The sequence below is a fragment of the Jaculus jaculus genome, chromosome 19 (genome assembly GCF_020740685.1).
Source record: "Jaculus jaculus isolate mJacJac1 chromosome 19, mJacJac1.mat.Y.cur, whole genome shotgun sequence".
NCBI classification, from domain to species: Eukaryota; Metazoa; Chordata; class Mammalia; order Rodentia; family Dipodidae; genus Jaculus; species Jaculus jaculus.
In genome coordinates, this window is record NC_059120.1 from 54,403,054 (window position 1) to 54,428,274 (window position 25,221).

Genomic DNA, 25,221 nt, shown 5'->3' on the forward strand with positions numbered 1-25,221 from the left:
GTAGGGTTTCACTCTAGCCCAGGCTGACCTGGAATTCACTGTGTATTCTCAGGTGGACTCCAGCTAAAGGCAATCCTCCTACCTCTGCCTCCTGAGTGCTGGGAGTAAAGGCGCACTCTACTACACCTGGGGCTTGGATTTTTTTTTTTTTTTTTAATGAGGCCCCTATAATGTCTGATGTCTAGTCCTTTCCTTACACTATAAATTGCATATCAGCATACTGATAATGAGAATATGAACCCTTTTGCAGACATAGATTATCTTTTATTGGATCATTGATGTGTGTAGCATTTGATGAATATATTTGAAATAATTAAATTGAATGTACATTGTGTAATTTTATCTTCACAACAAACCAAAAGCATGCTAGAAAAGTTGATCTTATCTGCCACATCTGAGGCTTCATGTAAGGAGGTGAGTAGCTAGTTCAAGTTACATAGCTCATGAGAGTCAGTGACAGAATTTGTGCTCATTCTCCAGAGCTGTATTCTAGCAGACACTGAGAAAGAGTATATATCAAAGTATCAAGGTTCTTTTTTAGTGAGGAATAAGGAATTATCGTAATCCTCAATATAATGATTACTTTTCTAAACAGGGTTCTTATCTAACATGTTACTGGCATCTTCTTTAGCTCAGGGATGGATACAATGGCACATAATTGTGCTTCCGTCTACATGCTTTGATGCCAGTAGCATGGCGTCAAATTTGTTGGAAGGAGTAACCAGAGCTGGAGATGTGGCTCAGTGATCAAAGGTGCTTGTTTGCAAAGCCTGATGGCCCAGATTTGATCCCCTAGTACCCACATAAAGTGAGACACACAAAGGGGTGAATGTATCTGAATTATTTGGCAGAAGGCTCTGGTAAGCCCATATTCACTCTCTCTATCTTTCAGTTTTTTTTAAATGAAGTACCCAGTAGTTTTATTGGAACTTTTTATTTTATTTATTTATTTTTTATTTATTTGAGAGCAACAGACAGAGAAAGAGACAGATAGAGAGAGAGAGAGTGAGAATGGGTGTGCCAAGGCTTCCAGTCACTGCAAACAAACTCCAGATGCATGCACCCCCTTGTGCATCTGGCTAACATGGGTCCTGGGGAATCAAGCCTCGAACCAGGGTCCTTAGGCTTCACAAGCAAACACTTAACTGCTAAGCCATCTCTCCAGCCCTTATTGGAACTTTTTAATGCACGTGTGCGTGTGCTGTTTGGTATATGATGTGTTATATGTGGTATATTAAGAGACAGTGCAGTTTCACATATGTTGTGCCTTTCTGTGCAGAAATGAGAGGAAGATTGTCAGTGCCCTTTTCTATTTCTTTTTTTGTAGTTGTTGTTTTGTTTTTTTGAGGTAGGGTCTCACTCTGGCCCAGGCTGACCTGGAATAAACTATGTAGTCTCAGGGTGGCCTCAAACTCACGGCAATCCTCTTACCTCTGCCTCCCAAGTGCTGGGATTAAAGGAGTGCACCACCACGCCTGGCCCCTTTTCTATTTCTTGACCACATACTTTAAGCAGGGTCTCTCTCTCAACCTGGAGCAGCTGTTTTATGGTCAGCAAGCCCCAGTGATTTTTCTGGTCTCTGCCACTCAGAGATTGGGGTTACAGATGCGTATGGCCACATTCAGTCTGGGGAAAAGAACCGCCTTGTCCATCTGACTTTACCTGGGTCCTGGGGAACCGAACCAGTGTTCTTTGGCTTTATAGGCAAGTGCCTTAACTACTAAGCCATCTCTCCAGCCCCACAAATGTGTTTTGTGTAGAATTTTATTAACTGTTTTGTATTTTGTGGTTAGTTTCCTTAAGGGAAAACTATGAAACTAGATGTATTAATGGAAACTTGTAACTAGCTATTCAGGAGTTTGAGGTGGGCGGTTGACCAAGTTGAGTATAGCCCAGACTACAGAGTAAGTTCAAGGCAAACCTAGGTAAAATTAAAAAGATCTTTTCTCAACAGAACTTAAAAATAGGGCTGGAGAGATGGCTTAGTGGTTAGGGCATTTGCCTGCAAAGCCAAAGAACCCAGGTTCAATTGCCCAGGACCCACATAACCAGATGCACAAAGTGGCACATTCATGCATCTGGAGTTCTTTTGCAGCAGCCAGGGTCCCTGGCACACCCATTTTATCTGCCTCTCCTTCCTTCCCTCCCCTTCCCTCTCTCTCAAATAAATAAATAAAAATAGAATAATTAAAAAAAAACCTTTAAGATAACTGGGTGTGATGGCACTAGCCTTTAATTACAGCACTGGAGGCAAAGGGTGGAAGGACTGCCGTGAGTTCAAGGACAGGCAGGTTAGTACTACAGAGTGAGTTGCAGGACAGTCTGAGCAAGAGTAAGACTCTACCTCAGAAAACAAAGTTAAAAAATTGAGATTAGCGGGGTGTGGTAGCACACGCCTTTAATCCCAGCACTGGGGAGGCAGAAGTAGAAGGATTGCTCTAAGTTCCAGGCCAGCCTGAGACTACATAGTGAATTCCAGGTCAGTCTGGGCTAGAGTGAGACCTTACTTTGGGGGTGGGGGTTGAGACTAAAAGTACTACATACTAAAAGTCAAATGTGGTAAACACCTGTAGTCCCAGCATTTAGGAGATTGAAACAATATGATCATGACTTTGAGACTAGTCTGAGCTATATAGCTATATATATCTCTAAATGAAAAAAATAGCATGTTGTGATGGTTAATTTTGTCATTTTGATAGGATTTAGAATCAACACAGAAACAAATCTCTTGCCATATTTGTGAGAAATTTGTGTTTATTTGTTTTTTGTCTTTGTTTTTTATGGTAGGGTCTCATTGTAGTCCAGGCTGACCTGGAATTAACTATGTAGTCTCAGGATGGCCTCAAACTCATGGTAATCCTCCTACCTCTGCCTCCCGAGTGCTCGGATTAAAGGTGTGCACCACCACGCCTGGCAGTGAGAAATTTTTGAGATAGGTTATTTGGAATGGAAAGGCTCATGCTAAACTATAAATGGCACCATCCCATGCGCAGGATGTCCTGGGCATACAAAGAGGGCAGTCATCGTTACCCACTTCTGATTATGAATGCAACATGACCAGCTGCATCAGGCTCCTGTCCCCAATCCTTCCTCACCATGGCCTACTGTAACCTCCAACTGTAAACTGAAATACACCTTTCCTTCCTGAAGTTGCTGCTTGTCAGCTACTTGCTCCTCACTCTGAGAAAGCAGCTGATATGCACACTAAGGTGGCAAGAACAGTGTGAACAACTTCAAGGAAATCTGCTCAGAAGAATAAATTTATCTGTTATTCTAGATAAAACAGGAGGAAAGAAGTTCTCCAAAGAATTTGAAGAGGCAAGTTCTAAGCTGGAAGAATTTGTGAATGGATTAGATAAGCAGGTGAAAAATGGACCCTCACTAACAGAAGCACTAGAAAACGCTGGAATTTTCTATGAAGCACAGTACAAAGAAGTAAAAGTCGTGGCCAATGTAAGTCATTATAGCAATTTTATTTTGAATGCTTACTGTATGTCAAACTGTTTGCATGGAAACTAACTTTGTAAGGATAAGCATTATGTCTGTTTCATAGAGGAAGAAATTCCTTTCAAAATTAGTGTGAGGGCTGGAAAGCTGACTCAGTGGTTAAGGCACTTACCTGCAAACCCTAAGGACCCCAGTTTGGTTCTCCAGTAGCCACATAAGCCAGACGCACAAGATGGCACGTGGATCTGGAGTTTGTTTGCAGTGGCTGCAGGTCTTGGCACACCCATCTCTCTACCTCTTTCTCTCCACCCCCTCAAGTAAGTAAGTAAGTAAATAAAGTTAGTATGACCTTATATAGGGTAAATACAACTAGCAAAAAGTGGTGATTGGCTGGAGAAATGAGATGGCTTAGTGAAGTCTAAGGACCCATGTTGGATGCTCCAGGTCCCATGTAAGCCAGACACACTAGGTGGCGCACAAGTCTGGAGTTCCATTGCAGTGGCTGAAGGCCCTGGTGTGCTAATTCTCACCCTCCCTCCCTCCCTGTTTTGCTCTCTCTCATTTAAAAAAAAAAAATATTTAAAAAATGTAAGGGAAAGCCAGATGTGGTGGCACATACTTTTAATCCCAGCACTCAAGAGGCAGAGATGGAGGATCACCACAAGTTCAAGGCTAGACTGAGACTACATAGTGAATTCCAGGTCAGCCTGAGCTAGAGTGACACCCCACCTCGAAAGACCAAAAAAAAAAGTAATGGAGGGATGGCTTAGCATTTAGGGTGTTACCTGCAAAGCCAAAGGACCCAGGTTCAATTCCCCAGGACCCACGCTAGCCAGATTCACAAGAGGGTGAACACATTTGGAGTTCGTTTGCAGTGGCTGGAGCCCTGGCGCTCCTGCTCTTTCTTTCTCTCCGTCTGTCTGTCTGTGTCTCTCCCTCTCTCTTTCAAATAAATAAATAAATAATAAAGTGGTGGAGATTATATTAAGGCATGGACCCATCTGCCACCAGTGCTTATGCATGCTCAAAACTCGTGCTGTGCTGAGTCCTAAGTCCTTGCTATTTTCTCTTTTTCTTGAGTGGGGAGAGAGGTATGTGATGTTTGTATTCTTCCAGTCATACCCTATATGTTTGCAATATTACAAAGATTTTTTTTAAGCCTGATGCCATGAAATGAAAAGAGGTCCCTTAGTAAATTTTAACATACATGTAGTTAAAAATAAATAAAATAAACTTTAGGAAACACACGCACATACATCGAGAGGCTCCAGTGCTAACAGGCATCTTATGAGCCCACACCTAACTTACAATACAATCAAAATCGAGTTTTATCAAAATGCAATAGCTGTTTAGGTTTTATTAGGCTCTCCGAACATTTTTTTTTTTTTTCTCAAGGTAGGAGACCAGGCTGACTTGGAACTCACTATGTAGTCCCAGACTGGCCTAGAACTCAGGGTGATCCTTCTACCTCTGCCTTTCAAGTGCAGGGATTAAAGGCGTGTGCCATCATACCCAGTTTAAAATTTCAATAATTAAAGATATTATGAAAATGCTTTGACATTACAATATTGTAGCTATTTTCAGAGACCTTAATGGCTTCAGTGGTTGCTTTTTCGAGGTGGGGTCTCAATCTGGGCTCAGTGGCCATCCTCCTACCTCTGTCTCCCATGTGCTGGGATTAAAGGTGTGCACCTCCAGGCCTGGACATATTTTGTTTTGTATTGCCTTACTCTCTTAAAGAAAGACCTTAGCCGGGCGTGGTGGTGCACACTTTTAATCCCAGCCCTCGGGAGGCAGAGGTAGGAGGATCGCTGTGAGTTAGAGGCCACCCTGAGACTCCATAGTGAATTCCAGGTCAGCCTGGGCTAGAGTGAGACCCTACCTTGAAAAACCAAAAAAGAAAAAAAAAAAAAAAAAAAAAGAAAAGAAAGAAAGAAAGACCTTGTTCCGGGTTATTGGCACTTGGGAGGTTGAGGATCGCTGTGTTTTCTAGGCCTAGGACTACATAGTGAATTCAAAGTCAACCTGGACTAGAACGAGACCCTGCCTCAAGAAAAAGAAAAAAAAACCTTGGGAATAGTCAAAGCCAGCTTTAGCTACAGAGAATGTTTGAGGCCAGCCTAAGTTACGTGAGACCCTATTCCACCCCCTCATCTGAAAAATAATAAAATTAAAAGGACAGTGTTTCACTATGTAGCCCAGATTGGCCTTAAACTTTCTTTTATTTATTAATTTGTACACGTATATATGCACATATACATGTGTGGCACACCAAGGTATCTTACCACTGTGAGTGTGTACCTGTCTGCCTTCATGTGGGTGGCTGAAGTATTTATTAAACCCTGTGCCTGTAACTCCTGAGGCGTCTGTGCCTCCCCTGACCTTGAACGTTCAAGCCTACTGCATCGGCATCCAGCATGGTCTTGCCATCTTCAGGTGTGCACCATCATGCCTGGCTGTGTTCTGAACAAGCCTGAAGTCTCATCCTAACTACACTTGGTTGCTACTCTGACTGGAGTCCTCCACTTCCATATTCTATGTTGTCTTTTTGGAGGGGGTTATTTTCTCCTGATTTTCTAGAGCATTTTCTTATCAGCACCCAAGAAAGTCTTTGTAAGGGATACATTTTCCATGTACTTATGTTTGAAAATGTCTATTACATTATTGATTTTTTTTCTTTTGTGTGTCTGGGTGCACATGTACATGCATGTTGGTATGTGTGAATGCAGGGAATGCCATGACATATGTGGACAACCTTAAGTGTCAGTCCTTGCCTTCTCCCTTGCTTAGAGCAGGGTCTTTTCTTTTTAATATTTTTTAAAATTATTTATTTATTTTTTATTATTATTATTTTCTTTAGAAAAATTTTATTTATTTATTTATTTATTTATTTATTTATTTGAGAGCGACAGACACAGAGAGAAAGACAGACAGAGGGAGAGAGAGAGAATGGGCGCGCCAGGGCTTCCAGCCTCTGCAAACGAACTCCAGACGCGTGCGCCCCCTTGTGCATCTGGCTAACGTGGGACCTGGGGAACCGAGCCTCGAGGGTCTCACTCTAGCCCAGACTGACTTGGAACTCACTATGTAGTCTCAGGGTGGCCCTGAACTCATGATGATCCTCCTACTTCTGCCTCCCAAGTACTGGGATTAAAGGCATGAGCCACCACACCCAGCTAAAATGTATTCATTTGAGAGAGAGAGAATGGGTATGCCAGAGCCTCCAGCCACTGCAAACAAACTCCGAATGTGTACACCACCTTGTGCATCTGGCTTACATGGGTCCTGAGGAATCAAACCTGGGTCCCTTGGCCTTGCAGGCAAGTGCCTTAACCTCCACGCCATCTCTTCAGCCCCAGGGTCTCTTTTTCATCACTTTTCAGCCTAGTTGGCACATAGGCGTCTAGGTCTTCTCTTGTTTCTATCTCCCGTCTTGCTACAGGCACATTAAGAGTATAGATACTTATAGTGCTGGCACTACTGCAGATGGCTTTTCCTTGGTTCCTGGGATCTGAACCCAGACACGGACGCTCACTCAGCAGGCGCTTGATCCTTCATGTTTTTTTCTGGTGTTGGAGATAGAATGCAGAGCCTTCCACAGGCTGCGGAAATGTTGTATTTATTCATGTCTTTTTTGACTACATGGAATTAGATTCTCTGGAGTTTTGGTTGGTGTCACCACTGCCTAGTGGTGCCTTGGAGGACACAAAATGAACATGCAACAGACAAAATCTGTTTAATGGAGGGTGGGGGTGCACTTGAGTGCTCCCTGAACTTACTATACTCTTAGCTTTTTTTTTTTTTACTCTTAGCTTATTTTGATTTTATTTTTTTTGCAGTGTTTATTGTTATTAACAGCATGCTTTATATGGATACATCATGTGTGGGTACCCTCTTTTCTCTTGTCCCTGCCCCCATTCCACTGGGGACACTCCTTATTGGGGTTGTACAGTGTTGCCTAGTTTCAATTTATCTGATACTTTGGTGATTAGATTCAGGTTATTTAACTTTTTTGTCCTTGAGGTAGTGTCTCACTCTAGCTTAGGCTGACTTGGAATTCACTCTGTACTTGCAGGCTGCCCTCAAACTTACAGCGCTTCTCTATCTCTGCCTCCTGAGTGCTGACATTAAAGGCATGAGCCACTACATCCAATGTGTGTGTGTGTGTATCTTTTTAATTTTTTTTTTACTTGAGCCAGGCATGGTGGTACACGCCTTTAATCCCAGCACTCGGGAGGCAGAGGTAGAAAGATCGCCAAGAGTTTGGGGCCACCCTAAGACTACATAGTTAATTCCAGGTCAGCCTGGACCAGAGTGAGACCCTACCTTGAAAAACCAAAAAAATTTAAAAATTTTATTTTACTTACTTATTTGAGGGAGAGAGAATGGGCATGCCAGGGCCTCCAACTACTGCAGATGAACTCCAGATGCATGAGCCCCCTTGTGCATCTGGCTTATGTGTCCAAGAGAATCGAACAGGGATCCTTTGGCTTTGTAGGCAAATGCCTTAACCACTAAGTCATCTCTGTAGCCCATATATATCTTTTTTTTTTTTTTTTTTTTTTTCCTTTCCTGAGGTAGGGTCTCTGGTCTCCCATTGAACTACATGTAGAATGGCTTCTTCCAGTTTTCTGTCAGCAGACTATGGAGTCTCAGGGTGGCCTCAGACTCAAGGCATCCTCCTACCTCTGCCTTCTGAGTGCTGGGATTAAAGGTGTGTGCCGCCACGCCCAGCCCCCAGCAATATATTTTTAAAAGTAATATCACAGAAGTGATTCTGTTCTTTATTTCATACTACCAATTAACTCACAAGTTTAATATGTCTTGCTGCTATAATGTTCCTTCTCATATATTGATTAGTACAGTTCCTTCTAGGCTTATTCACCATAATGTTTCCTGTGCTGCTTGTCATGAGTTGATGGTTTCTCCTGTAGAGACATGTTGAAGCCAGTGCATAAGAATATGACCTACCTTTGAAATAGGGACTCTGCACGTACAATTAAATTAGGACAAGTTTATGCCAGGTGCTGTGCTACGCCTGTGTAATCCCAGCTGCTTAAAAGGATCAGACATGAGGATCGCAAAGGAGTTCAAGTCCAGCTTGGGCAATTATGACAAGAACCAGGCAAGTCAGTCATCCAAACAAGTCACTAGGGTTATCCTTTATCCAGTGTGCCATGCTTATTTATGTGAAAAGAAAAGCTGGGCAAAGGGATAGCATCTGGTAGCAGTGTAAGCAGATAGATACTAGCCATGCATCTGCAATCCAAAGAACAGTAAGTATGTAGGTGCCAAGAAAATACAAAGGGTGATGATGCCCAATCTCCAAGCGAGCAGCAGGTATGCCTGTGGGCAGTGTCTTGAATTTGAACACCTGGCCTGCAGAATGAGAACTCAAACTAATTTTATTCATTTATTTATTTTGGTTTTTCGAGGTAGGGTCTCACTCTAGCCCAGGCTGACCTGGAATTCACTATGTAGTCTCAGGGTGGCCTCGAATTCAGGGCGATCCTCCTACCTCTGCCTCCGGAGTGCTGGGATTGAAGGCGTGCGCCACCACGCCTGGCTTTAAAAAATATTTATGTAAGAGAAAGTTGGGGACGAAAGGGGTGGTAGGGAGGGGAAGAGAGAATGTAAGGGTGCACCAGGGTCTCCTGCTGCTGCAAATGAACTCCAGATGCATGCATCACTTGCATCTGTCTAGCTGAGGCTGACATGGAAATCACTTTGTCACCCCGAACTGGCCTCAGACTTGGTGATTCTCGTACCCCAACCTCTGGAGTGCTGGGATTAAAGATGTACACCGTCAAGCCTGGTCATTAATGTATTACTTTATTTATTTATTTTGTATTTTTGAGGTAGGGTTTCACTCTAGTCCAGGCTGACCTGGAATTCACTATGTAGTTTCAGGGTGTCCTTGAACTTATGGCAATCCTCCTACCTTTGCCTCCTGAGTGCTGGGCTTAAAGGCGTGCGCCACCACACCTGGTTACTAGACATATATTAATTGACAATCTGTTAACTGTGTTGTCAGTATTCTTCAGAATTGCCAAGATCATCAACAACAGGGGAATTCCAAGCTGGAGAGATGGCCTAGCAAGTTAAGGCACTTGCCTGCAAAGCCTAAGGACCCATGTTCACTTCTCCAGGTCCCACATACACCAGACACACAAAGTGATGCAAACACTCAAGGTCACACACAGGCACAAGGTCGTACACGCCTCTGGAGCTTGACTGCACTGGCTGGAGGCCCTAACATTGCTAATTCTTTCTCCCTTCCCCCCCACAAAAAATTACCAAAATGGGGGAGAATTCCAACAAACTTCTGTTGAATAAGAGATGCTTAAGGAAACATGATTGCATCTATACTATGGGATCCTGGATTAGAAAAGACATGTTAGGGGACTGGAGAGATGGCTTAGTGGTTAAGGTGCTTGCCTGCAAAGCCTAAGGACCCAGGATTGGTTCTCCAGGTCCCACATAAGCCATGGTGGCACATGCATCTGGAGTTCATTTGCAATGGCTAGATGCTCTGGTGTGCCTATTCTCACTCGCTCACTCATTCTCTGTCTCAAAGACATAAAAATTAAAATTAAATTAAATAAAGAGGGTGGAGAAATGGGTTAGTGGTTAAGGTGTTTGCCTGTAAAGCCAAAGGACCTCAGTTCAATTCTCCAGGACCCACGAAAGCCAGATGCACAAGGTGGCACATGCATCTCTTGTTCCTTTTCAGTGGCTGAAGGCCCTAGCGTGTCCATTCTCTCCTTCTCTCTCTCTCAAATAAATAAATAAATAATAAAATAAAAATTAAATGAAGGGCTGGAGAGATGGCTTAGCGGTTAAGCGCTTGCCTGTGAAGCCTAAGGACCCCAGTTCGAGGCTCGGTTCCCCAGGTCCCACGTTAGCCAGATGCACAAGGGGGCGCACGCGTCTGGAGTTTGTTTGCAGAGGTTGGAAGCCCTGGCGTGCCCATTCTCTCTCTGTCCCTCTATCTGTCTTTCTCTCTGTGTCGGTCTCTCTCAAATAAATAAATAAATAATTTTTTTGAAATTGTTTTATTTTGGGTTTTCGAGGTAGGGTCTTTCTGTAGCCCAGACTGACCAGGAATTCACTATGTAGTCTCAAATTGGCCTTGACCTCACAGCAGTCCTCCTATCTTTGCCTCCCAAGTGCTGGGATTAAAGGCATGTGCCACCACGCCCAGCCCTTAAAGTTCATTTTAAAATTATCAATAGATGGAAAGTGGAGTTTCTAAGGGAAAAGTGGCGGGAGGGAAGGAATTACCATGGGACGTTGTTTACAATTATGGAAGTTGTCAATAAAAATAAATAAAAATTTTTTAAAATTATCAATAGGGCTTGGGAAATGTTTCAGCAGTTAAGGCGCTTGACTACAAAGCCTGATCACCCTGGTTTAATTCCCTAGTACCTATATAAAGCCAGATGCACAAAGTGATGCACACATTTGGAGTTCGTTTGCAGCGGCTAGAAGCCCTGACAGACACATTTTCTCTCTCTCTGTCCTTCTCCCTCCCTCTTGATCTCTTTCTGCTGCTTTTTCTATCACTCTCAAATAAGTAAATTATTCAAAATAACAGTGTCAGGCTGGAGAGATAGTTTTGTGGTTAAAGCACTTGATGGCAAAGCCAAAGGACCCAGATTCGATACCCCAGTACCCGCATAAAACCAGATGCACAAGGTAGTACATGTGTCTGGAGTTTGGAGTGGCCTGATGCCCTGAGGTGCCCATTCTCCCCACCCCCCCCCAAAAAAAAATAAGTAAAAAATTAAAAAAAATTTTAAATAACAATGTCAATAGTATTTGACCTTCTAGACCATATCTTCAGGTTTTATTTTTGTCTTTCTCCTTACTTCCTACTACCTCTGCAGTTCCTAGGAGAATACCAACACATGTGAGACAGTTGAGAGCTAAGGATGATTGCAAATAACCTTTAGATTTCTGACTCGGGCAGCACTGAAAGGTAGTACTCAGCATAGAAGCAGATGAGGAAGCTTCTCTGTGCCCAGCAGTGAGCTTCTCTTATTTACCAGTGGTTCTCAAATGTCGCTGTCAAGGTGATGACTTTGTAGACCTTCTTTTCTAGGCATACAAAACCTTCGCCAACCGAGTCAACAACTTGAAGAAAAAGCTGGATCAATTAAAGTCAACCCTTCCTGATCCTGAAGAATCACCAGTCCCTTCTCCCAGTATGGATGCTCCTTCTCCAACTGGTTCAGAGTCTCCATTTCAGGGAATGGGAGGTGAGGAATCCCAGTCACCAACCATGCAGAGTGACAAATCTGCCACACCTGAACCTGTGACAGATAATCGTGATGTAGAAGACATGGAGCTCTCAGATGTAGAAGACGATGGATCAAAAATCATTGGTATGTCCTGTGTGACTAACAGATTGCTTACTATATATTGAACTTGATTTCCTACCAGTGAGTCAGTTGTAGGCAGACAGTAAAAGATAGTTCAGGCCAGGCTTGGTGGGATATACCTACAGTCTGAGCGGTAGAAGTGGGAGGTACCAAAGTTCAAGGTTATGAGACTGTCTCAAAACAGATAAAATGATAGTTTAGCCAATGTAATTAGAACACTTTCCAGTCCGGAGAGCATTGCGGCTATAGCAGCCTTTGCTTTGTGTCATCTTCCTTTGCCTCCTGCCCCTGAGTATGCTCATCTTTCTCCCTGTCTCGCCTGTCTTCCTCTGGTTCCAGAAGTATACATATTTAATATACTTATCCTCAGAACATGCAAATGAATCATTAAAAAGTCCAATACAGGGGTTGGAGAAATGGCTGAGCAGTTAAGGCGCTTGCCTACAAAGCCTAAAGATGCAGGTTTGACTCCTCAGAACCCCTGAAAGCCAGATGCACAAAGTGACGCATGTACACAAGGAGGCACATAGGTTTTGTGTTCGTTTCCAGTGGCTAAGGCCCTGGCATGCCAATTCTTCTGTCTTTCTCTCATAAAAAGTTTATATATAGAGAGGGGGGGCCTGGAGAGATGGTTTACTGGTTAAAGCCCTTGCCTGTGAAGCCTAAGAACCTAAGATCAATTCCCCAGTACCCACATTAGTCAAATGCACAATGTGGTGCGTGTATCTGGAGTTCATTGTAGTGGCTGGAGGCTCTGGTGTGCCCATATTCTCTCTCTCTCCCTCCCTCCCCTTCCTCTCCCTCTCTCTCATAAATGAATAAATGCATACATAAATAAGATATTTTTTAAAAACTAAGATATAGAATGGTTGAAAAATTCCTTTTGGAGCCGGGCGTGGTGGTACACGCCTTTAATCCCAGCACTCGGGAGGCAGAGGTAGGAGGATTGCCATGAGTTCAAGGCCACCCTGAGATGACAGAGTTAATTCTAGGTCAGCCTGGACCAGAGTGAGACCCTACCTCGAAAAACCAAATTAAAAAAAAAAGAAAGAAAGAACAATTCCTTTTGGGCTGGAGAAATGACTTACAGATTAAAGTGCTTGCCTGCAAAGCCTAAGGACCCAGGTTTGATTCCCCATAGCCCACGTAAGGCAGGTGCACATGTATGCATCTGGAGTTTATCTGCAGTGGCTAGAGGCCCTAGCATGCCCACATTCATTGTCTCTCTAGTAATTAAATAAAAATATTTTTTAATCCTTTTAATCATATATTAGAGGTTAAAATGATCATAAATTATGAATACTGATTTAATCTTTTAAAGTGTTTTCAGGTATTTGTAACTTACGCCTTTAATGCCAGGAAGCTAAGGTAGAACACTGAATTCCAGGTTAACCTAGACTAGAGTAAGAATGTGCTTCAAAAAAAACTAAATAAATAAATAAAAAGCTTTCTCTACATAGAAAAGCTTTTAACCCTCAAGTCAGGAAACAGAACATGCTATTGTTTATATTGGAAGCAAAGTCCATATAAGATAAGAATATGATATTGTCTCTTTTCTTTGCTGAAACAGTGGAGGACAGGAAGGAAAAACCTGTGGAGAAATCAGTTGTCTCCACGTCTGTCCCTACAAAGCCAACAGAAAGTATCTCAAAGGCCTCCTCAAGTGCCCCAGTGCCTGTGACCATGACAGCAGCTCCTCCTCTACCCAAGACTGGGAACACTTCTCTTCTGTCCCCTTCTCCAACCTTGGCCTTGCCAAACCTGGCTAATGTGGATCTGGCAAAGATAAGTTCTATTCTCAGCAGCCTAACATCAGTCATGAAAAATACTGGTAAGTAAGCCCAATATTTTGTTATCTCTTATACCCAGAACTATTATTGTAAACCCAGTGTGGTGGTGCACACCTGTAATTGCACCCAGCACTTTAATCCCAGAATCACTATGAGTTTGAGGCCACCCTGAGACTACACAGTGAATTCCAGGTCAGGTCAGCCTGGGCTAGAGTGAGACCTTACTTCGAAAAACCAGAGAGAGAGAAGGGGAGGGAGGGGAGGGGAGAGGAGAGAAGATGGAGGAAAGAAAATAGATAAATAAAATAAACCAGGGGCACAGTGGCTCATGCCTATAATCCTAGCACCCTGGTGACTGAGGTAGGAGAATCATGTTGACTTAAAGGACAATGTGGTCTGGGGTGAGACTCTGCCTTTAAGAAAAAACAAACTGCTGGCCGGGTGTGGTGGCACACACCTTTAGTCCCAGCAGCCTTTAACCCCAGCACTGGGGAGGCAGAGGTAGGAGGATCACTGAGTTCAAGGCCACCCTGACACTACATAGTAAAAAAAAAAAAAAAAAAGAAAAACAAACAAAATCTCCATTGCTTTGGCCTGAAGAGATGGCTCAGCAGTTGAAGGTACTTGTTTGCACAGCCTGATAGACAATATCCGATTCACTAGTACTCAAAAGTGGCACCTGCATCTGGAATTTGTGCAGTGACAGGTGGTCTGTCTTGCTAGCTCTCTCTTATAATGGAGCCACATTAGCCAGATGTACAAGGGGGCGCATATCTGGAGTTCATTTGCAGCGGCTGGTGGCCCTGCCACGCCCATTCTTTCTCTTTCTCTCCCTTTCCCTCTGTCAAATAAATTCAAATATTAAAAAGCCAAATGTGATGTTAGAAAAATAAATAGATAAAAATAAAACACTGGGCTGGAGGGATGGTTTAGCAGTTAAGGCATTTGCCTGCAAAGCTAAAGGACCCAGGTTCAATTCCCCAGGACCCACGTTAGCCAGATGCACAAGTGGGTGCATGCATCTGGAGTTCATTTGCAGTGGCTGAAGGCCCTAGTGCACCTATTCTCTCTCTCCCCCCCTTTCTCTGTCGAATAAATAAAAATAAAATATTTTTTAAAAATAATAAAATATGCCGGGTGTGGTGGCGCACGCCTTTAATCCCAGCATTCGGGAGGCAGAGGTAGGAGGATTGCCGTGAGTTCAAGGCCCCCCTGAAACTCCATAATGAATTCCAGGTCAGCCTGGGCTAGAGTGAGACCCTACCTCGAACCCCCCCGAAAAATAATAATAATAAAATTAAAATACCATGAAGGCTGTTAAGAGATATATATTAATTATATGTGGGTGTGTGTAGAATTAAATTATCTAAGTATAGTATTTTTTTTGTACCTAGTACTTGAAAGTTTCATGTTCCTTATCCTCACATTCAACCCCTAAAAGCTTTGCTTAATGTGTATCCTTTTGATTTGTAGAAATTGGTTAATAGCTGGGCATGATGGTGCACACCTTTAATCCCAGCACTCCAGAGGCAGAGGTAGAGGGATTGCTGTGAGGCCACCCTGAGATGACATTGTGAATTCAATGCCAGTGTGTTCTAGAATGACACCCTACCTTGAAGAAAAAAAAAGAAAGGAGCTCTCAAGAGGGGAGGGAAAAAGAGAGTTCTGGGGCTAGAGAGAGGTCTTAGTTGTTAAGGTGCTTGCCTATGAAGCCTAAGGACCCTTGCTCGATCTCTCTCATCTCATGTAAGCCAGATGCACAAAAGTGGCGCAGGCGTCTGGAGTTTGATTGCAATGACTGAGGCCCTAGTGCGCCAATTCTCTCTCTCACTCTTGCTGTCCCTAAAAAAAAAAGAATCAGCTCTGGTGCACACCTTTAATCCCACATCTGGGAGGCAGACTTAGGATTGCTATGAGTTTGAGGCTGGTATGAAGCTGCCAGTGAGTTGCAGGTCAGCCTGAGCTAGAGTGAGGCACTACCTCAAAAAAACAGACAAGAGGGGCGGGGGGGGGGGGGGGGGGGAAACAGACAAGAGCCCAATGTGGTGGTACATGCCTTTAATCCCAGTACTTGGGAGGCAGAGGTGAGTGGATCACTGAGTTCGAGACCAGCCTGAAACTGCATAGTGAATTCCAGGTCAGTCAGGGCTATAATGAGACCCTACCTCAAAACAAAAGAAAAAAAGCAAATCATCAGCAGCAGCTTTGTATCTTTTTTTTTTTCTCCTCAAGGTAGGGTCTTGCTCTAGCTCAGGCTGACCTGGAATTCACTGTACTCTCAGGGTGGCCTCGAGCTCACAGCTATCCTCCTATCTCTGCCTCCTGTGTACTGGGATTAAAGGTGTGTGCCACCACACCTGTCTTGTATCTTAAAATGAAAAATGCTAATGGGATTGCTTATATAATATCATTTTTTTAATTTATTATTTATTTGTGTGAGGTGTTTTTTGTGACATGGGGTCTTAGTTTAGCCCAGGCTGACCTGCAGCTCTCTCTGCACAGAAATATTCAGTAGCGGTTCTCTTTAGTTGTGGCTGTTGGGTAGCATCTTCTGGTCTGATTCTACTGTAGTTCTGAAGACTAATGAATATGTATGCTAGTAAGTTGCTGCTTGTTTGAAAGCTGTTCCCAGCAGATAGGGAAAATGTAATGAAAATTTCAGATTTTTTTCTTTGTATATGTCAAGAGAGGGATCATTTTACATAATTCACAAAATACTTGCTTTTAGTTGCTGTCAGGAATTAAAAGGTCATTTGTTTTGACTATTGATTGTATGGAGTTCATCTTTCTTCCACCAGGGGTCAGTCCTGCATCAAGACCTTCTCCAGGAACTCCTACCAGTCCCAGCAACCTCACCAGTAGCCTGAAAACACCTGCACCTGCCACAACAACTGCTCACAACCCTCTGGCAAATATCCTCTCAAAGGTGGAAATCACTCCAGAGAGCATCCTCTCTGCTCTTTCCAAAACCCAGACGCAGTCAGCCCCGGCACTGCAAGGTAACTGGTGTGTGCCAGAAGGACTTGAACTGCACGCCGCGTCCCTCCCTTCCTCCCCTCCCCTCCCCTTTGGATGCTTGTGTGCAAATAAATAAATTCGAAAAAACAATTCAGGCTTGAGAGATGGTTTAGTGGTTAAGGCTCTTACTTGCAAAGCCAAAGGACCCAGGTCCCATGTAAGACAGTTGCACAGGATGGTGCAAGCATCTGGAGTTTGTTCCAGCGGCTAGAAGCCCTGATGCTACCATTCTCTCCCTCTCCCTTCTTTCTCTCTCGCTCAAATAAATAAAATATAAAAATATTTTTATAAGGGTGAGTGAGATGGCTTAACGGTTAAGGCTCTTGCCTGCAAAGTCAAAGGACCCAGGTTCAATTCCCCATGACCCACATAAGTCAGCTGTACAAGGTGACACATACATCTGGAGTTTGCAGTGGCTAGAGACCCTGGTGCACCCATTTTCTCTTTGTCTGCTTTTTCCCTTTCCTCTCTGTCTCAAAATAATAAATACACACACACATATACATTTATTCATTTATTTAAAAAAAAACTCAGGGTCTGGAGAGATGGCTTCACAGTTAAGCACTTGTCTGTGAAGCCTAAGGACTTTGGTTCAAGGCTCAATTCCCCAAGACCCACGTGAGCCAGATGCACAAGGGGGCACATGTGTCTGGAGTTCATTTGCAGTGGCTGGAGGCACTGGTTTGCCCATTATCTATCTGCCTCTTTCTCTCTGTGTTTGTCTGTTGCTTTCAAATAGATAAATAAATAAAATCAAAGGAAAATTTAAAAAATAACTTAAGCCAGGCATGGTGGCACACACCTTTAATCCCAGCACTTGGGAGACAGAGGTAGGAGGCTCACCATCTGTTCAAGGCCACCCTAAGACTACATAGTGAGTTCCAGGTTAGCCTAGGCTAGAGTGAAACTCTACCTCAAAAAACCAAAAAGAAAAAGAATATAAAGAAAGAAAATACTGCTTCCTGGGCTGGAGATATGGCTCAGTGGTCAAGGCACTTAACTAAAAAGCCTGAAGACCAGGTTCGACTCTCTAGGACCCATGTAAGCCAGATGCACAAAGTGGCACATGCATCTGGAGTTTGTTTGCAGTGGCTAGAGGCCCTGGAGTGCCCATTATCTCTCTATTCTCTCTTTGTCTGCTTCTCTCTCAAATGAATAAGTAAATAAAATTTTTTTTTTTTTTAAGAAAAAAGGAGGGCTGGAGAGATGGCTTAGCGGTTAAGGCATTTGCCTGCAAAGCCAAAGGATCCCAGTTCCATTCCCCAGAACTCACGTAAACTAAATGCACAAGGTGACGCATGTGTCTGGAGTTCATTTGCAGTGGCTGGAGCCTTGGCACACCCATTTTCTCTTTTTCTCTCTCCCTCTTTCCCTTTCTCTCTCTCTCAGATAAATAAATAAAACTAAATAGAAAATACTGCTTCCTGAAAAGGTAACACTAGTCTAGCAAGAGATTTTCTGTTTAGGTGTCAAGTGTAAAGAGTGTGCTAGCATGATGCCCTGAGTTAGATAGCCACACCTGCCTATAAACCTCAGTGCTGAAGAAGGTGGATTGCTGGAGGCCACTGGTCAGCTTTGTATAATAGAAAAATGAGACTCCAGGCTGGGCACGGTGGCTCTCGCCTTTAGTCCCAGCACCCGGGAGGCAGAGGTAGGAGGACTGCTATGAGTTCAATGCCATCCTGAGACTACAGAGTGAATTCCAGATGGGCCTGGGCTAGAGTGAGATCCTACCTTGAAACCACCCCCCCCCCCAAAGAAAGAAAGAAGAAAAATGAGACTCCAGGTTTAATGAAAAGACAATGTCTCAGAAGTAGGGCGCAAGAATGATAGAGGACACCTGCCGGCTTCTTGCCCCAGCACTGTGCCTACAGGGTTCATCTGCATGCGCACGTGCTTACCAGGGATAGTACTCCTGGAGCCGGGCCTGGGGTACAGGCCTTTAATCCCAGCACTGGGCACAGACCTTTCATTCCAGGAGGCAGAGGTAGGATTGCCATGAGTTTGGGGCCACCCTGAGGCTACATGGTGAATTCAGGTAAGCTTGGGCTAGAGCGAGACCCTACCTAAAAACAACAACAAAAAAGAGAGAACGGGGCTGGAAAGATTGCTTAGTGGTTAAGGCATTTGCCTGCAAAGCCAAAGGACCGAGGTTCAATTCCCCAGGACCCACATAAGCCAGATGCACAAGGGGCACATGCGTCTGGAGTTCAGTTGCAGTGACTAGAGGCCCTGGCATGCCCATTTTCTCTCTGTCTCTCTTCTTTCTCCCTCCCTCTCTCTCTCTCTCTCTCTCTCTCTGCTTGCAAACAAATAAATGAAAAAATTGTTTAAAAGAATAGTACTCCCTATTGCAACAAATTTCTAAATGTTGTGTATGTTGTTTCCTTCTTGAGAATAACAGTGTATACTACCCTGCTAGAGAAAATTACAGCAGATGGAAAAGCAGTAATATCCGTTTGCTTTTAGTGAGATAATTCCACAGATGAAACACAAGACATCCTGACTTAAAATGTTGTTTTAAGAAGAATTTTGCTTCCTTTGTTTCCTGCTTTGCTTTAATTAAATTATAAATGATTCTGACATTAAAATCCCTCCCTTTCCCACTCCCTTTTATTGTTTGACTTGTTCCGGACTGTACTGGAAACATTTCAGTGATTTGCTGTGTTAGATTAACAAGCCTGACTTTTACTTTCTGCTTCTCATATTTTAAAGTCTCTGTGGTTCCCACAAGAATGAATGAATGGGAATAGCTAATAAGCCCACGATGATGTTTTTTTAATGGTGGATAGTTGTTCTTTTTTAACCCCTCTAATCTTTGTTTCTACAGGCCTGTCATCTTTACTTCAGAGTGTCACTGGGAACCCAGTGCCAGCCAGTGATGCTGCATCCCAGAGCACGTCAGCCTCCCCTGCCAACACCATAGTCTCTTCCGTAAAGGGAAGAAATCTGCCCTCAAATACCCAATCCTTTGTCTCCAAAAGCTTCAACTACTCTCCTAATTCATCAACTTCTGAAGTCTCTTCAACTTCAGCCAGCAAGGCATCAATTGGGCAAAGCCCAGTGCTCCCAAGCACTACTTTTAAACTACCATCCAACACTCTCGGGTTTGCAGGCACCCACAGTGCCAGCCCTGCTGCTCCACCTGCAGAAGTTGCCATGTGCCAGCCTTCAGAGGTCTCCAAGCCAAAGCTGGAGTCCGAGTCCACATCCCCAAGCTTGGAAATGAAGATCCACAACTTCTTAAAAGGTAATCCTGGTTTCAGTGGCTTAAACTTAAACATCCCAATCCTGAGCAGCTTGGGGTCTAGTGCCTCATCGGAGAGCCACCCCTCAGACTTCCAGCGGGGTCCTACTAGCACCTCAGTGGACAACGTTGATGGAACCCCTGTGCGGGATGAGCGGAGTGGGACGCCCACCCAGGATGAGATGATGGACAAGCCCACGTCCAGCAGTGTAGACACCGTGTCTCTGCTTTCTAAGATCATTAGCCCTGGCTCCTCAACACCCAGCAGTACAAGATCTCCACCCCCAGGAAGAGATGAAAGCTACCCCCGGGACCTCTCCAATTCTGTGTCTACTTATCGGCCCTTTGGCCTGGGCAGTGAACCGCCTTATAAGCAGCCTTCTGATGGGATGGAGAGGCCATCTTCCCTGATGGACTCTTCCCAGGAAAAGCTCTTTCCAGATACTTCTTTCCAAGAGGATGAGGATTACCGAGACTTTGAGTATTCAGGGCCTCCACCTTCTGCCATGATGAACCTAGAGAAGAAACCAGCCAAATCTATCCTGAAGTCGAGCAAGCTTTCTGATGCCGCTGAGTACCAGCCAATCCTGTCCAGCTACAACCACAGGGCCCAAGAATTTGGGGTAAAGTCTGCTTTCCCTCCATCTGTAAGGGCCCTTCTGGACTCTAGTGAGAACTGTGACCATCTCACATCTTCCCCTGGGTTATTTGGTGCCTTCAGCATAAGAGGGAATGAACCAGGGGCTGACCGTTCACCATCACCGAGTAAGAATGATTCCTTTTTCACCCCTGACTCCAACCACAGTAGCTTGTCTCAGTCTACCACTGGGCATCTCACTTTGCCACAGAAGCAGTACCCAGACTCTCCTCAGCCAGTCCCACATCGTTCCCTTTTCTCTTCACAGAATACCCTTGCTGCTCCCACGGGCCACCCACCCACGGCAGGCGTGGAGAAAGTCCTGGCCTCCACCATTTCCACCACATCGACGATTGAGTTTAAGAACATGCTTAAAAACGCCTCGCGCAAACCCTCCGATGATAAGCATTTTGGCCAGACCCCAAACAAAGGCGCGTCAAGTGACGCTGTCAGTGTGTCCGCCCTCACCCAGCCCCGGGCCAGTCCCGAGCAGCCGCAGCCGCAGCAGCAGGAGCAGCAGCAGCAGCAGCAGGAGCACTACCGCATAGAGACCCGAGTCTCCTCCTCCTGCCTAGACCTGCCTGACAGCACAGAGGAAAAGGGGGCCCCTATAGAGACTTTGGGGTATCATAATGCAGCCAATAGGAGAATGTCAGGAGAGCCGATACAGACGGTAGAGTCCATTCGAGTTCCTGGGAAGGGAAACAGAGGACATGGGCGTGAGGTCTCAAGGGTGGGTTGGTTTGATCTGAGTGCATCAGGCAGCTCCTTTGACAATGGTCCCTCAAGTGCCTCTGAGTTGGCATCCCTTGGGGGTGGGGGCAGTGGAGGCCTCACTGGCTTTAAGACAACACCATACAAGGAACGGCCACCCCAATTTCAGGAGAGTGTCGGCAGCTTTCGAGCCAGCAGTTTCAACTCAACATTTGAGCATCATCTTCCGCCCTCCCCCTTGGAACATGGGACACCCTTCCAGAGAGAGCCAGTGGGGCCATCATCTGCCCCACCTGCCCCTCCTAAGGATCATGGTGGTATCTTCTCTCGAGAGGCACCCGTTCATCTACCCTCTGTGGATCTTTCGAACCCCTTTACAAAAGAGACAGCTCTGGCCCATGCCGCCCCACCACCTCCTCCTGGCGAGCACAGCGGGGTTCCTTTCCCTGCCCCACCCCCTCCTCCGCCCTCTGGGGAACTTGCCAGCGGTGGGAGTGGTGTCCCCTTTGCTGCTCCACCCCCTCCTCCACCTCCTGTTGACCACGCTGGGGTGGTACCTTTCCCAGCCCCACCACTGCCAGAGCATGGAGTGACAGGGCCTGTGACAGTTTTTCCCAAGGATCATAGTTCCCTCCTTCAAGGGACCCTGGTTGAGCATTTTGGAGTGCTCACGGGACCCAGGGACCATGGGGGCCCCAGCCAACGGGACCTCAACGGCCCTGGCCTTGGCCGTGTACGAGAGAGCCTGAGCCTACCTTCCCATTCTCTGGAGCACCTAGGCCTGGCCCGTGGAGGAGGTGGCAGTGGCCTCCCGTTGGGTCCCTCACACAGAGACGTCAACCCGAGTGGTATGATTTTACGGAGTCCCCGGCCAGACTTTAGGCCTAGGGAAGCTTTTCTCGGCAGAGACCCATTCCACAGTTTAAAGAGACCCAGGCCGCCTTTTCTTAGGGGCCCTCCATTCTTTGCACCAAAACGCCCATTCTTCCCTCCCAGGTACTGATGGAAATGAAGGGAAAAGGCATTTTGGACAGTCTAGAGAGCATTGGAAGTAGCAGTTTGGTTTATTGTTGTTTTTGTTTTCCCTCGATTTATCTTCTTTAATGAAGGGCCTCCTTTCAAATTAACAAGTCACATATGCTGACATTTTACTCTTACCCAGTCCTCGCTCCCTCTGCACTTACCACCTTTACCCATTTGGGTGTTTTGGTTTTTTTTTTTTTTTTTCTTTTCTTTTTTAAAAAAAGGTAAACATTTTTTTTTAAAGCCACTTCATTTGGCTGGGGGTCTGGGGAGTGGGGAGGAAAACAAGCTCTTACTCAGTCTACTGGAGAGTATTTACGTGTGAAATAAAACTTCCATCAGTACGGATAACATGTGCAATGTTGGGGTGTTATTTTGGGCTTGGTTTAAGTCACGGAAGGATTCCTTTCCGCTTTCCTCTCCAGCTGAGTAACTTCCCCACGCAGCTTAGCGCCTTCCCTTCCCTGTATTCTCTGTGCTCTGTTGCCAGCCAGGAGGTGCTGGCAAGGAAGGCAGTGTGGGAGATTGTTTGATTTTTAAAGGCACGTTGCAATTGAGTTCTTTACCTTTCCAAAATCTTTTGTTATTCATCCTGTTTTCTTAAAGCTGTTACCAGGTCGTGACTTTGAGGCAGTGTTCAGTATGGCAAATAGCTTCCTCTTTGTTGGGTGTGGTGGAGTGTGCCTATAGTCCCAGCACTGGAGAAGCAAGGAGAGAACGTTGAGTTTGAGACCAGCCTGGGCTACATAGTGTAATGAGACCTTTCTCAAAAAGGTGGGGCAGGGGACAGTTTTCCCTTTGTCCTTAGAATAAAAGAGTGTCAAGGTTAAAAATAGGAGTGACCACAGTGTAAAGCTAGGAAAGAGACCATTAATAGTGTGATGGGACCTGACTGTTCTTTGTAAACTAGAAAGTAAGAAAAAATGTAAAGTAGTGTCCACACATCTTGTACTAAAGATCTTGCTTTCCATTTCTTTCTTGACTTTCTCCCTCATTTGTCACTTCTGTTTTGACTAAATCAATAGAAGGATACTTAAATATCCCTGCAGTTTTAAGCATAATAGACATTAATTTTACCATGGTGCTTCCCTAATGCAATACTCTGGTGGTTTTCAGCAAATGTTAACTTTTAGAGAAAGGACAGTGCTTGCCTTTAAATTATTTTCCCTTTTTCTCCCATATCCACCACTAACTATTGCTGGGATTTCAAAGGAGAGATTTGGTGATAACCTTATGTAACACCTCTTCATATGTGTCCTAAGAACATGTGGATATTGCTAGACATTGTCTTTACCAGAAATGGGAGGACCTGAGAAATCCAAGTGGACCCCACTCTGCTGATAGCAGTCTTAACACTTTTCAAAGCTCAAAGTTTGAATAAGTTCCCCACTGCCAAATCCCAATATGAAGTAAAGAATGTTTTTCTGAATCATTCACTTGAGAAGAATTTTCCATCTCCCTGAATTTACAAGGATTGTTTGTATTTATACATCCAACACTCGGAAAAAAGACAATCACTATACTTAAGAGTATTCTACCTTTGTATGTAGGGACACTGAAGAAGTTGCTTACTGCAATTTTTATTTAGTGTTCTTCACCAAGGTACTCACTGATAATGTCCAGCTAGATGTGTACCACATCATGCGTTGAGGTCTTGAAGGAATCGTAACAAATTACACATTTTTTTCCACCCAGGTTAGGCTAGAACTTAACTATAGAGAAGAACAGAAGTTGCTTTGGATTCCTCAGTGGAATAGCAAAGATGGAGAAAGAAATGTAGTGGTAGAAAACAAATCTTTGTGTCAGGATAAACCACTTTTCAGAGAAAGCAACCTACATGAGGTGTGTTTCATGGCCTGGGCGTTTTGTGTAGTGTGGTCCTGTTGCTGCTTTGGGCTTACCTCGTGGTCAGTGGTCAGTGGTCAGGGTGCGGCAAGTCATTCATCGTCCCAGTGCGCGTCTGCTCCTGTGCCAGCTCTTCTTTCTTTGGTCTTCTCAAGCTTCTCAGCCCTGTAGCTCTCCCCACAAAAGCATGCATGATACCATGACCTGTGTGGGATGGGTGTATAGTATAGCAAAGTAAAAGTATAGTTCTATTGAGTCTTAAGACATTTGTTTAGTTTGTTAGTTTAAAAAAAAAAAAGCATGAGAGAGGAGCAAGAGGGGTTGGGGTGGGGAAGGGAGAATTGTATATGACGTTCACAGTTGAATTTTTTTTTTCCCTAGAAGTCAGGCGAGGGTGTTTTTCATTTTAGAATAAAAGAATGTGAATTCTTCTCTTGATTAAGCTAAATATAGTGTTTACTTGAAAAAGCTCTCAGACTATTTGATTTTATAAGAAAGTAAGAATATCAGGAAGTGGCTTCTTGAATGATGGGTCCTCAAAAATACGATGAAAGTGATTTTTTTTTTTTTCAGTTTAAAGGTGGACTTTTAAAGGGTTAGGTTTTTGTGGAATATTTTTGTTTTATTTTGCCACCAAATTTTCTGTGCATTTGTTTCAGGGTCGAAGTGAGGCTTTGTATGAGACTGTCAGCTGTTTTAAGAAAACCTGTCTACAACAGTAAATGAAGACAGCACTGTATATATGTGATATAGTGAAACAAAAACAATTCTGGTATTCATAAAAATGATACAGAGGGGTTTTATTCTTTCTGTGTCTGCAATTTAAACTCCTTGACCGTGCTCTGACTTTTGTATTTCACCCCGAGTTTAAAAAAATAAACAAGATATTTTTTAAAGAACGCATAATATAGTGTGTCTTAGCAAGGATGTGAGTCATGTGAGAGCAGAACATGAGCTGTCACTGAGGTCCTGGTGCTCACCGTAATCATAAAGGACTTCAGTGAAGGCCCTCGGGCCGCCACTGCTGACTCAGTGACGCAGATCCGCAAGCTGGGTCCTTGGGGTTCTGTAAGAGTTGACTCTGCAGGCAGCTCAGCCCTCTCTGTCTCCTTTCCC

The 25,221-nt window shown here is 44.3% G+C and overlaps 1 protein-coding gene across 3 annotated transcripts in view; it reads left to right on the plus strand.

Moving 5' to 3' along the window:
* The window catches only part of Rprd2 (regulation of nuclear pre-mRNA domain containing 2), a 67,458-nt gene extending 42,450 nt beyond the window's left edge, over positions 1 to 25,008 (plus strand). The window contains exons 7-12 of one of the 3 annotated variants that reach the window (XM_045137948.1): positions 3,278 to 3,453; positions 11,552 to 11,834; positions 13,402 to 13,662; positions 16,420 to 16,620; positions 19,470 to 20,509; positions 20,792 to 25,008. In XM_045137948.1, the coding sequence (XP_044993883.1) occupies positions 3,278 to 3,453; positions 11,552 to 11,834; positions 13,402 to 13,662; positions 16,420 to 16,620; positions 19,470 to 20,509; positions 20,792 to 22,240 (3,410 nt within the window). In that variant the 3' untranslated portion in view covers positions 22,241 to 25,008. Of the gene's footprint in view, positions 1 to 3,277; positions 3,454 to 11,551; positions 11,835 to 13,401; positions 13,663 to 16,419; positions 16,621 to 19,469 lie in introns of all 3 variants that reach the window. The other 2 variants (XM_045137949.1, XM_045137947.1) reach the window with 2 other exon arrangements.
* Positions 25,009 to 25,221: the final 213 nt, after the last annotated feature.